Source organism: Acipenser ruthenus, chromosome 55 (genome assembly GCF_902713425.1).
Source record: "Acipenser ruthenus chromosome 55, fAciRut3.2 maternal haplotype, whole genome shotgun sequence".
Lineage (NCBI taxonomy): Eukaryota > Metazoa > Chordata > Actinopteri > Acipenseriformes > Acipenseridae > Acipenser > Acipenser ruthenus.
In genome coordinates, this window is record NC_081243.1 from 1,954,664 (window position 1) to 1,970,540 (window position 15,877).

Below are 15,877 nucleotides of genomic sequence, written 5' to 3' on the forward strand. Positions count from 1 at the left end.
TGCAGCTCCATTTCTAGCACACTTACTAATTTAAGCAAGTCCTGGATCATGCGGCACTTTACACACACTTGGTTGAGCTCTGTTGGGTTTTCTCGGATTTCCCACATCATGCAGGTGTCACAGATTACTGGCTTGAAGACCATGTTAATTATTATTATTTTTTTTTAAAGTTTAGTTTAGCTTCTGCAGCTGTCAACCTGCTTTCAAACTGCTTCTAACTGCTCTGTACTTTTACACGACTGCCTGGCTTTTGTCTGTATCTGTTGTGCTGCGGGATCCGCCCCTCCCCCGTGTCTCAGAACAGTGGCGAATTTGAATCCGTTGCTCTGAGCTTCAGCTTGTTATCATAAAAAGACACGCCGCTGTTAGACTTTAAGATGCAGTGTTTTCTGATTAAAGCAATTAAAGATGTCATTTCTCCTTACTGCTTCTAACTGCTCTGTACTTTTCCACGACTGTACTTCTCCCACGCTGTCGCTTCCATGAGGGAGGTCGACAAAGAGAGAGAGAGATGGAGAGAGAGGGATACAGCGGTGGATACGGTGCTGGAGAGTGTGGTGTGGGGTCTGAGAGACATGAACACCAGTTTACTGCACAGATTCCGCTTTTCCATTTTGTTTTATTGAAAATCCAGTTTACACTATGAATACAGGGGTAGGGATTACACTATGAATACAGGGGTAGAGATTACACTATACATACAGGGGTAGAGATTACACTATGAATACAGGGGTAGAGATTACACTATGAATACAGGGGTAGGGATTACACTATGAATACAGGGGTAGAGATTACACTATACATACAGGGGTAGAGATTACACTATGAATACAGGGGTAGAGATTACACTATGAATACAGGGGTAGAGATTACACTATGAATACAGGGGTAGGGATTACACTATGAATACAGGGGTAGAGATTACACTATACATACAGGGGTAGAGATTACACTATGAATACAGGGGTAGGGATTACACTATACATACAGGGGTAGAGATTACACTATACATACAGGGGTAGAGATTACACTATACATACAGGGGTAGAGATTACACTATACATACAGTGGTAGAGATTACACTATACATACAGGGGTAGAGATTACACTATACATACAGGGGTAGAGATTACACTATGAATACAGGGGTAGAGATTACACTATACATACAGGGGTAGAGATTACACTATACATACAGGTACTACTAATGTTGCGGTGATCGATTCAGGGGGGCTGTGTTGCTGGCAGGTTCTGATTTATTATTTTATATTTCTGAAGATTTATTCCACTCCCTTCATGAACTCCAGGAATTCTGAAAGAAAACAAGTTCACGGTTAGGAAGTGAGAGTGCGACTGTAGCCCAGTGGTCTCAAAGCTGTGTCCTTAACACTGCGATGAGTGGATGTTCTTTTATAACTGAGCTGTATAAATGACTATAGTTGAAACGTTTGTAGTTGAATGCAAGTTTCTTTTAGTATTACTGCAAGATCATAATGTGTGTCTATGATGCTAACTGACATATTGCAATAACATTGAAGTAATAGAAAATCAAGAGTCATTACAAACTGTACTCCTCCTCCCTTTCCCCCTCTCCCTCTCCGCTTTCCCTCTCACCCTCTCCCTCTCTCTCCTCCCCTCTCTCTCCCTCTATCTCCCCCTATCCCCTCCCCCTCTCTCCCTCTATCTCCCCCTATCCCCTCCCTCTCTCTCCCCCTATCCCCTCCCTCTCTCTCCCTCTTTCTCCCCCTATCCCCTCCCTCTATCTCCCCCTATCCCCTCCCTCTCTCTCCCTCTTTCTCCCCCTATCCCCTCCCTCTATCTCCCCCTATCCCCTCCCTCTCTCTCCCTCTTTCTCCCCCTATCCCCTCCCTCTATCTCCCCCTATCCCCTCCCTCTCTCTCCCTCTATCTCCCCCTATCCCCTCCCTCTCTCTCCCCCTATCCCCTCCCTCTCTCTCCCTCTATCTCCCCCTATCCCCTCCCTCTCCTCTCCCCACCCCCTGCTGTACCGTCGTAGTCGATTTTGCCATCGTTGTTTTTATCTCCGTCTCTCATCAGCTCCTCGATGTCGTCCTCAGTGATGGTCTCTCCCGTCTCCTCCAGCATCATCTTCAGCTCCTCCAGGTCAATGTAGCCGTCGCAGTTCCTGAAACACAGTGAGAGAGAGATGAAGAGCAGATTACAGACACACTGGTACACTGATACACAGACACGCTGATACACTGATACACTGACACACTGATACACTGACACACTGACACACTGACACACTGATACACTGATACACAGACACGCTGATACACTGATACACAGACACGCTGATACACTGACACATTGATACACAGACACACTGACACACTGACACACTGATACACAGACACACTGACACACTGACACACTGACACACTGACACACTGATACACAGACACACTGATACACTGATACACTGACACACTGACACACTGACACAGAGACACACTGATACACTGATACACTGACACACAGACACACTGATACACAGACACACTGATACACTGATACACAGACACACTGATGCACTGATACACAGACACACTGATACACAGACAGACTGACACACTGACACACTGATACACAGACACACTGATACACAGATACACAGACACACTGATACACTGACACACAGACACACTGATACACAGACACACTGATACACTGACACACTGACACACTGACACACTGATACACAGACACACTGATACACTGACACACTGATACACAGACACACTGATACACTGATACACAGACACACTGATACACTGATACACAGACACACTGATACACTGATACACAGACACACAGACACACAGACACACTGATACACTGATACACAGACACACTGATACACTGATACACAGACACACTGATACACAGACACACTGATACACTGATACACAGACACACTGACACACTGATACACAGACACACTGATACACAGACACACTGATACACTGATACACTGACACACTGATACACAGACACACAGACACACTGATACACTGACACACAGACACACTGATACACTGACACACTGATACACTGACACACAGACACACTGATACACTGACACACTGATACACAGACACACTGATACACTGATACACAGACACACTGATACACTGACACACAGACACACTGATACACTGATACACTGATACACTGATACACAGACACACTGATACACTGATACACTGACACACTGACACACTGACACACTGATACACAGACACACTGATACACAGACACACTGATACACTGACACACTGATACACAGACACACTGATACACTGACACACAGACACACTGACACACTGACACACAGACACACTGATACACTGACACACTGATACACAGACACACTGATACACTGATACACTGACACACTGACACACTGACACACTGACACACTGATACACTGACACACTGACACACTGATACACAGACACACTGATACACTGATACACTGACACACTGACACACTGACACACTGATACACAGACACACTGATACACTGATACACTGATACACTGACACACTGATACACAGACACACTGATACACTGACACACAGACACACTGACACACTGACACACTGACACACTGATACACTGACACACTGATACACAGACACACTGATACACTGATACACAGACACACTGATACACTGATACACTGATACACTGACACACAGACACACTGATGCACTGATACACAGACACACTGATACACTGATACACAGACACACTGATGCACTGATACACAGACACACTGATACACTGATACACAGACACACTGATACACAGACACACTGATACACTGATACACAGACACACAGACACACTCATACACAGACACACTAACACACAGACACACTGATACACTGATACACAGACACACTGATACACTGATACACAGACACACTGATACACAGACACACTGATACACTGATACACAGACACACAGACACACTGATACACAGACACACTGATACACAGACACAGTGATACACTGATACACAGACACACTGATGCACTGATACACAGACACACTGATACACAGACACACTGATACACTGATACACAGACACACTGATGCACTGATACACAGACACACTGATACACTGACACACTGATGCACTGATACACAGACACACTGATACACAGACACACTGATACACTGATACACAGACACACTGATGCACTGATACACAGACACACTGATACACTGACACACTGATGCACTGATACACAGACACACAGACACACTGATACACAGACACACTGATACACTGATACACAGACACACTGATGCACTGATACACAGACACACAGACACACTGATACACAGACACACAGACACACTGATACACAGACACACTGATACACAGACACACTGATACACTGATACACAGACACACAGACACACTGACACACTGATACACTGATACACTGACACACTAACACACAGACACACTGATACACAGACACACTAACACACAGACACACTGATACACAGACACACTGATACACTGATACACTGATACACTGACACACAGACACACTGATACACTGATACACTGACACACAGACACGCTGATACACTGACACACTGATACACAGACACACTGATACACTGATACACTGACACACAGACACGCTGATACACTGACACACAGACACACTGATACACTGACACACTGATACACAGACACACTGATACACTGATACACTGACACACAGACACACTGATACACTGACACACTGATACACAGACACACTGATACACTGATACACTGACACACAGACACACTGATACACTGACACACTGATACACAGACACACTGATACACTGATACACTGACACACTGACACACTGACACACTGATACACAGACACACTGATACACAGACACACTGATACACTGATACACTGACACACTGACACACTGACACACTGATACACAGACACACTGATACACTGATACACTGACACACTGATACACAGACACACTGATACACTGACACACTGACACACTGACACACTGACACACTGACACACTGATACACAGACACACTGATACACTGACACACTGATACACAGACACACTGATACACTGATACACTGACACACTGACACACTGACACACTGATACACAGACACACTGATACACAGACACACTGATACACTGACACACTGACACACTGACACACTGATACACAGACACACTGATACACAGACACACTGATACACTGATACACTGACACACAGACACACTGATACACTGACACACTGATACACAGACACACTGATACACTGACACACTGATACACTGATACACTGATACACTGACACACAGACACACTGACACACTGACACACTGATACACTGACACACAGACACACTGACACACTGACACACTGATACACAGACACACTGATACACTGATACACTGACACACTGATACACAGACACACTGATACACTGACACACAGACACACTGACACACTGACACACTGATACACAGACACACTGATACACTGATACACTGACACACTGATACACTGACACACAGACACACTGATACACTGATACACTGACACACTGATACACAGACACACTGATACACTGACACACAGACACACTGACACACTGACACACTGACACACTGACACACTGACACACTGATACACAGACACACTGATACACTGATACACAGACACACTGATACACTGATACACTGATACACTGACACACAGACACACTGATGCACTGATACACAGACACACTGATACACTGATACACAGACACACTGATGCACTGATACACAGACACACTGATACACTGATACACAGACACACTGATACACAGACACACTGATACACTGATACACAGACACACAGACACACTCATACACAGACACACTAACACACAGACACACTGATACACTGATACACAGACACACTGATACACTGATACACAGACACACTGATACACAGACACACTGATACACTGATACACAGACACACAGACACACTGATACACAGACACACTGATACACAGACACAGTGATACACTGATACACAGACACACTGATGCACTGATACACAGACACACTGATACACAGACACACTGATACACTGATACACAGACACACTGATGCACTGATACACAGACACACTGATACACTGACACACTGATGCACTGATACACAGACACACTGATACACAGACACACTGATACACTGATACACAGACACACTGATGCACTGATACACAGACACACTGATACACTGACACACTGATGCACTGATACACAGACACACAGACACACTGATACACAGACACACTGATACACTGATACACAGACACACTGATGCACTGATACACAGACACACAGACACACTGATACACAGACACACAGACACACTGATACACAGACACACTGATACACAGACACACTGATACACTGATACACAGACACACAGACACACTGACACACTGATACACTGATACACTGACACACTAACACACAGACACACTGATACACAGACACACTAACACACAGACACACTGATACACAGACACACTGATACACTGATACACTGACACACAGACACGCTGATACACTGACACACAGACACACTGATACACTGACACACTGATACACAGACACACTGATACACTGATACACTGACACACAGACACACTGATACACTGACACACTGATACACAGACACACTGATACACTGATACACTGACACACAGACACACTGATACACTGACACACTGATACACAGACACACTGATACACTGATACACTGACACACTGACACACTGACACACTGATACACAGACACACTGATACACAGACACACTGATACACTGATACACTGACACACTGACACACTGACACACTGATACACAGACACACTGATACACTGATACACTGACACACTGATACACAGACACACTGATACACTGACACACAGACACACTGACACACTGACACACTGACACACTGACACACTGATACACAGACACACTGATACACTGACACACTGATACACAGACACACTGATACACTGATACACTGACACACTGACACACTGACACACTGATACACAGACACACTGATACACAGACACACTGATACACTGACACACTGACACACTGACACACTGATACACAGACACACTGATACACAGACACACTGATACACTGATACACTGACACACAGACACACTGATACACTGACACACTGATACACAGACACACTGATACACTGACACACTGATACACTGATACACTGATACACTGACACACAGACACACTGACACACTGACACACTGATACACTGACACACAGACACACTGACACACTGACACACTGATACACAGACACACTGATACACTGATACACTGACACACTGATACACAGACACACTGATACACTGACACACAGACACACTGACACACTGACACACTGATACACAGACACACTGATACACTGATACACTGACACACTGATACACTGACACACAGACACACTGATACACTGATACACTGACACACTGATACACAGACACACTGATACACTGACACACAGACACACTGACACACTGACACACTGACACACTGATACACAGACACACTGATACACAGACACACTGATACACTGATACACTGACACACTGACACACTGACACACTGATACACAGACACACTGATACACTGATACACTGACACACTGATACACTGACACACAGACACACTGACACACTGACACACTGATACACAGACACACTGATACACAGACACACTGATACACAGACAGACAGACACACTGACACACTCATACACAGACACACTAACACACAGACACACTGACACACTGACACACTGATACACTGACACACAGACACACTGACACACTGACACACTGACACATTGATACACAGACACACTGATACACAGACACACTGATACACAGACACACTGATACACAGACAGACAGACACACTGACACACTCATACACAGACACACTAACACACAGACACACTGACACACTGACACACTGATACACTGACACACAGACACACTGACACACTGACACACTGACACACTGACACATTGATACACAGACACACTGATACACAGACACACTGATACACAGACACACTGATACACAGACAGACAGACACACTGACACACTCATACACAGACACACTAACACACAGACACACTGACACACTGACACACTGACACACTGACACACAGACACACTGACACACTGACACACTGACACACTGACACATTGATACACAGACACACTGATACACAGACACACTGATACACAGACACACTGATACACTGATACACTGACACACTGACACACTGACACACTGATACACAGACACACTGATACACTGATACACTGATACACTGACACACAGACACACTGATACACAGACACACAGACACACTGATACATTGACACACTGATACACAGACACACTGATACACAGACAGACAGACACACTGACACACTCATACACAGACACACTAACACACAGACACACTGATACACTGATACACAGACACACTGATACACTGATACACAGACACACTGATACACTGATACACAGACACACTGATACACAGACACACTGATACACTGACACATTGATACACTGACACACTGACACACTGATGCACTGATACACAGACACACTGACACACAGACAGACTGACACACTGACACACTGATACACAGACACACAGACACACTGATACACAGACACACTGATACACTGATACACAGACACACTGATGCACTGATACACAGACACACAGACACACTGACACACTGATGCACTGATACACAGACACACTGACACACAGACAGACTGACACACTGACACACTGATACACAGACACACTGATACACTGACACACTGACACACTGATGCACTGATACACAGACACACTGACACACAGACAGACTGACACACTGACACACTGATACACAGACACACAGACACACTGATACACAGACACACTGATACACTGATACACAGACACACTGATGCACTGATACACAGACACACAGACACACAGACACACTGATACACAGACACACTGATACACTGATACACAGACACACTGATGCACTGATACACAGACACACAGACACACTGATACACAGACACACTGACGCACTGATACACAGACACACTGATGCACTGATACACAGACACACTGATACACAGACAGACTGACACACTGACACACTCATACACAGACACACTAACACACAGACACACTGATACACTGATACACAGACACACTGATGCACTGATACACAGACACGCTGATACACAGACACACTGATGCACTGATACACAGACACACTGATGCACTGATACACAGACACACTGATACACAGACAGACTGACACACTGACACACTCATACACAGACACACTAACACACAGACACACTGATACACTGATACACAGACACACTGATGCACTGATACACAGACACGCTGATACACAGACACACTGATACACTGATACACAGACACACTGATGCACTGATACACAGACACACAGACACACTGATACACAGACACACTGATACACTGACACACTGATACACTGATACACAGACACACTGATGCACTGATACACAGACACACAGACACACTGATACACAGACACACTGATACACAGACAGACTGACACACTGACACACTGATACACTGACACACTGATACACAGACACACTGATACACTGATACACAGACACACTGATACACAGACACACTGATACACAGACAGACTGACACACTGACACACTCATACACAGACACACTAACACACAGACACACTGATACACTGATACACAGACACACTGATACACAGACACACTGACACACTGATACACTGACACACAGACACACTGATACACAGACACACTGATACACTGATACACTGACACACTGACACACTGACACACTGATACACAGACACACTGATACACAGACACACTGATGCACTGATACACAGACACACAGACACACTGATACACTGACACACTGATACACTGATACACAGACACACTGATGCACTGATACACAGACACACTGATACACAGACACACTGATACACTGATACACAGACACACTGATGCACTGATACACAGACACACTGATACACAGACAGACTGACACACTGACACACTCATACACAGACACACTAACACACAGACACACTGATACACTGATACACTGACACACTGATACACAGACACACTGATACACTGATACACTGACACACTGACACACTGACACACTGATACACAGACACACTGATACACAGACACACTGACACACTGACACACTGATACACTGACACACTGATACACAGACACACTGATACACTGATACACAGACACACTGATACACAGACACACTGATACACAGACAGACTGACACACTGACACACTCATACACAGACACACTAACACACAGACACACTGATACACTGATACACAGACACACTGATGCACTGATACACAGACACACTGATACACAGACAGACTGACACACTGACACACTCATACACAGACACACTAACACACAGACACACTGATACACTGATACACAGACACACTGATACACAGACACACTGACACACTGATACACTGACACACAGACACACTGATACACAGACACACTGACACACTGACACACTGATACACTGATACACAGACACACTGATACACAGACACACTGATACACTGACACACTGACACACTGACACATTGATACACAGACACACTGATGCACTGATACACTGATACACTGTTACACAGACACACTGATACACAGACACACTGACGCACTGATACACTGACACACAGACACACTGATACACTGATACACTGACACACTGACACACTGATACACTGACACAGAGACACAAACACACCGAGACATACACACACAGACACACACACACACACACGCACATACACTTGCAGGAGCAGGTTTACATGAGACCAATACACACCAAAGGTTCATTCGATATAGTGGTACAGCTGACATGGGTTTGAACTGGGTTTGACCTGGGTTTGACCTGGAAGGAATTGCAGTCCTTACTTGTCGAACATTCTGAAGAGTTCAGCCAGCTCCTCCTCTGATTTGCCCTTACTCTCCTCCTTCATACACCTCACCATCATGACGAGGAACTCATCGAAATCCACCGTGCCACTGCCTGGAGCAGAACAGAGAGGAGTCAACACACAACACACATCACAACACTTCATACACCTCAGCATCATGACGAGGAACTCATCAAATCCACCGTGCCACTGCCTGGAGCAGAACAGAGAGGAGTCAACACACAACACACATCACAACACTTCATACACCTCACCATCATGACGAGGAACTCATCGAAATCCACCGTGCCACTGCCTGGAGCAGAACAGAGAGGAGTCAACACACAACACACATCACAACACTTCATACACCTCAGCATCATGACGAGGAACTCATCGAAATCCACCGTGCCACTGCCTGGAGCAGAACAGAGAGGAGTCAACACACAACACACATCACAACACTTCATACACCTCACCATCATGACGAGGAACTCATCGAAATCCACCGTGCCACTGCCTGGAGCAGAACAGAGAGCAGTCAACACACAACACACATCACAACACTTCATACACCTCAGCATCATGACAAGGAATTCATCAAATCCACCGTGCCACTGCCTGGAGCAGAACAGAGAGGAGTCAACACACAACACACATCACAACACTTCATACACCTCAGCATCATGACGAGGAACTCATCAAAATCCACCGTGCCACTGCCTGGAGCAGAACAGAGATGAATTAACAGGGTGTGAAAAATCATTCTGCCCTATTTACCATGGGATTTGGTTTCCAATTCGTATTTTCACCGAGGTATCATGGGGTTTGGTGTTGTTCTTTTTTCAGTTGTTCATCACATCCTTGAAACTTATTTTGAAGAAGTTTGAGCTCAGCAAGGTTCAGAGCAATATCTACTGAAGACCAGTACAAGATGCTTCAGTCAGATCCACACTTTGTGCATCATTGATGTGAAACTAAAGGTTTAGACCAGGGGTGTCCAATCACAGTCCTGGAAGGTCATTGCACTCCAGGTTCAACAGATGACATGAGATAATGAACTAGTCTAGGGTTTGCATGGAGGTTTAATTGGTTCAAATAAACAATTTAGAACAGTGTTGGAACAACGACCCAGAGTGGAAGGCCACTTTGGCCAGCCCTGGTTTAGACTAATGTGACTATTCGTCTCACCTTCTAATTAACCCCACCAGGCTGTCGCACTGCAACTGTCAGCAGGGAAGCTCACACAGGAGTAGAAGGTGAGACTCATAATCAAATCTCTCTCTCTTGTAGTCAAATGAAATCAATGATGCAAGGGTGATGGAATTATTCATTCACACACTACTTGCTCTACTTTTTGTACACTTCACAATGTGTAAGTGTTTGAAACTCTGGCCTTCGTGATCCAATCCAGTCCAGGTTTTTACTCCAAGCAGGTTCTAGTAGTTAAATAAGAGGCAATTAACTAATTTAGGACCTGTTTGGAATAAAGACCAGGACTGGAATAGATCTCGAGGGCCAGAGCTGAGTACCTCTGCTCTAGTTGTATTTGCTTCAGACAGTGCCCCCCTCTGGTGGGGTGGATACTCACCATCCTCATCCACCTCGTCTATCATCTCTGTCAGCTCTTCTGGTGTGGGGTTCTGTCCCAGCATCCTCATCACCTTCCCCAGCTCCTTGGTACTGATACACCCGTCCTCCGCATCCTGGATAAAGATATCGAACGCAGCCTTAAACTCTGAGGAGAGGGGAGAGGGAGGCGTGAGAGAGGAGAGGAGAGGTGAGGAGAGGAAGGGAGAGAGGAGATGAGAGAGGAGGAGGGGAGAGTAGGTGAGAGTGGGGGGAAAGGAGAAAGGGGAGGAAGGAGAGGTGAGGTTAGGAGTACAAAATCGTTTTTCCTTTTCTCTGCTAAACTCTCTGTTTTTAATAGCTCTGAAATATCTTTGCAGTTTGGATGATATTAAACTCACCATTCTTCTGCTCTTCAGTCAAGTTCTCAACCTGAAGGGAGAGAAGGAAGGTACTGATGAAACAGACAAGCCAGTGGGTAACAGTTCAGTACAGATTAGAAATACGTCATTGCTTTAAAATCCATTCTCTTACCTCTTATTAGCTTTATTAACATTATCACTGGAGTGTTAACGCAGTCCTTAAAACCCATCTTCGCTTGTTAGATTTAAACATTATCACTGTGCTGGAAATGTGACTCTTCTCCTGTTTTTGTGTAAATTCAAGAAAAGCAAATACAGCTGAACCTGCTTTATATCATGATTGCCGTGCAGCCATAATTTGGGCAGCAGTGTGGAGTAGTGGTTAGGGCTCTGGACTCTTGACCGGAGGGTCATGGGTTCAATCCCAGGTGGGGGGACACTGCTGCTGTACCCTTGAGCAAGGTACTTTACCTAGATTGCTCCAGTAAAAATCCAACTGTATAAATGGGTAACTGTATGTAAAAATAATATAATTGTATGTAAAAATAATGTGATATCTTGTAACAATTGTAAGTCGCCCTGGATAAGGACGTCTGCTAAGAAATAAATAATAATAATAATTTGATATACAGTAAAGCGGGTCATGATATAAACGAAATACGTTGTGTATCATTAACTGGAACGAAACAGTTTGTGTCATTATCTAAAAAAAGGCATGAATTGTTGACTGATGAGAGGTGTTTTTTTGTGTGTGTGCATTTGTATAAAACTGACTATGCTAAAGAAGAAAACATTGGTGACGTTAGTGTTTTGTAGCTGAACTCTGTCCCGTGGCCGCCCACGCAGCATTTGACAGGCTGCCTTTCCTTCTTTACCATTTAAGACCATTTAGTGTATAATTAGCATATTGTGGTCCCATTCTACCAGCCTCACCCTATTGTAGCTACTCGATACGTGTGCTACCATTGCCCCTCAGTATACGACAGAACCATTGTAGTGCCTCTGTCTGTCTGCCTGCCATTGAAGATCATTTAGTATCCTGTGGTCCCATTCTACCAGCCTCACCCGAGTGTAGCTGCCCTAACTTGTAACACAGCACCATTGTAGTGTCCTGTGTGTCTGCCCTGGAATGTGCAGTTAAGCGCCTGATAGATTTGTGGCCGTCACTTATCTATTCCCGGACGATGGTTTAAAAATGGAAATGACACGCGCCAGAATGCCAGCTACTAAAAAGGCTAATCTGAGAGCGAGTGTCGGGTCAGCTGCCAATGCACAGGTGTCCTTGAGTCCACCGCAGCAGATGGGCCATTCAATCAAACTTAAATTGCTGGCTATTGACAACAAGTGTTGAAAATGCAGATCTAATATTTGGTTTTGTAAACTAAACCTATTTTATGTTTAAATCTGTTTTCCAGCAGTAATAAGAACATAAGAACATAAGAAAGTTTACAAACGAGAGGAGGCCATTCGGCCCATCTTGCTCGTTTGGTTGTTAGTAGCTTATTGATCCCAGAATCTCATCAAGCAGCTTCTTGAAGGATCCCAGGGTGTCAGCTTCAACACCATTAAATATACAGTAGTTGGTATTGCTGTGATCTTATTATCAAACACACCCCCAGTTTCTGATTCTATCAATAACTTGTGCTAAAGAAGGTTCTTAGCAATTATTAGCATAATTGGATAAGTGGTTTTCTAGAAATATGTAAACCCTGAGTGGCACATACGGAGAGACAGACAGCCTCCATACACCACCAAAGTGTATGGATGCTGTCTCTCTCTCTCTCTCTCTCTCTCTCTCTCTCTCTCTCTCTCTCTCTCTCTCTCTCTCTCTCTCTCTCTCTCTATATATATATATATATATATATATATATATATATATATATATATATATATATATAGATAGATAGATAGATAGATAGATAGATAGATAGATAGCTTGTTCTATCTTCAACGCAGACAGACAGCCCCCACATACCCCCAGAATCCAATACTCTCAATAGCTTGTACTAAAGAAGGTCTTTAGCAAGTTTCATCACAATCGGACAAGCTGCTCTCTGCTAGTAAAAATGAAATGATTAAGATTATAATTATTAATTGTAGTAGTGAAATTATTATGATCGTTATTCTTATTCTTATTATGAATGTGTTAGTAATTTCATTCTTTATTTCACTCTTTGATTAAGACTCACCGCTGCTTTATACACATCATCCATGACTGCAGTGGAGTAACTTCAGAGAGAGAGAGAACGACAGAGACCCCGAGAGACGCAGAGAGACACAGAGAGAGAGAAACAAAGGCAAGTGGGGCACCTGGGATTGGGGTTTTATGAGAGGGGGGAGAGAGAGAGAGAGAGAGAGAGAGAGAGAGAGGGAGGGAGGGAGTGAGAGAGAGAGAGTGAGAGAGAGAGAGTGAGAGAGAGTGAGAGAGAGAGAATGCTGCCTGGCATCACTCATGCTGTATAATAGAGCTATTAATACAAACCCACAGAAAGGGAGAGGGACAGGGAGAGAGACCTTTTAAACATTTCCCCATAGTAAGAGCATAGCAAAGTGTATTAACGCACAGCGAAAGCATGGTAAAGCATAGGTAAGCATAATAAGAACATAAGAACATAAGAAAGTTTCCAAACGAGAGGAGGCCCCATTCAGCCCATCTTGGTCGTTTGGTTGTTAGTAGCTTATTGATCCCAGAATCTCATCAAGCAGCTTCTTGAAGGATCCCAGGGTGTCAGCTTCAACAACATTA

At 44.4% G+C, this 15,877-nt stretch overlaps 1 protein-coding gene across 2 annotated transcripts; it reads right to left on the bottom strand.

Moving 5' to 3' along the window:
* Positions 1–599: 599 nt before the first annotated feature.
* On the bottom strand, positions 600–15,452 carry tnnc1b (troponin C type 1b (slow)). 2 transcript variants are annotated; one of them, XM_034002502.3, is made up of 6 exons: positions 15,321–15,449; positions 13,171–13,201; positions 12,792–12,938; positions 11,199–11,313; positions 2,009–2,145; positions 600–1,312 (listed from the first exon to the last, which is right to left on the bottom strand). In XM_034002502.3, the coding sequence occupies exons 1-6, from the start codon at positions 15,342–15,344 to the stop codon at positions 1,281–1,283; spliced, it is 486 nt and encodes a 161-aa protein (XP_033858393.1). In that variant the 5' UTR covers positions 15,345–15,449; the 3' UTR covers positions 600–1,280. The 2 variants fall into 2 exon arrangements, with proteins under 2 accessions (XP_033858393.1, XP_058873157.1); XM_059017174.1 differs by lacking the exons at positions 600–1,312; positions 2,009–2,145; positions 11,199–11,313 and adding an exon at positions 11,362–11,720 and having other exon boundaries at positions 15,321–15,452.
* Positions 15,453–15,877: the final 425 nt, after the last annotated feature.

Excerpts from the sequence above, each read along its gene's own strand:
- tnnc1b (XM_059017174.1), bottom strand. The coding sequence starts at position 15,344 with ATGGATGATGTGTATAAAGCAGCG. Across the intron at positions 13,202-15,320 it reads ATGATGTGTATAAAGCAGCG|GTTGAGAACTTGACTGAAGA; the intron begins GTGAGTCTTAAT and ends CTCTCCCTTCAG. Across the intron at positions 12,939-13,170 it reads GACTGAAGAGCAGAAGAATG|AGTTTAAGGCTGCGTTCGAT; the intron begins GTGAGTTTAATA and ends CCCTCTCCTCAG.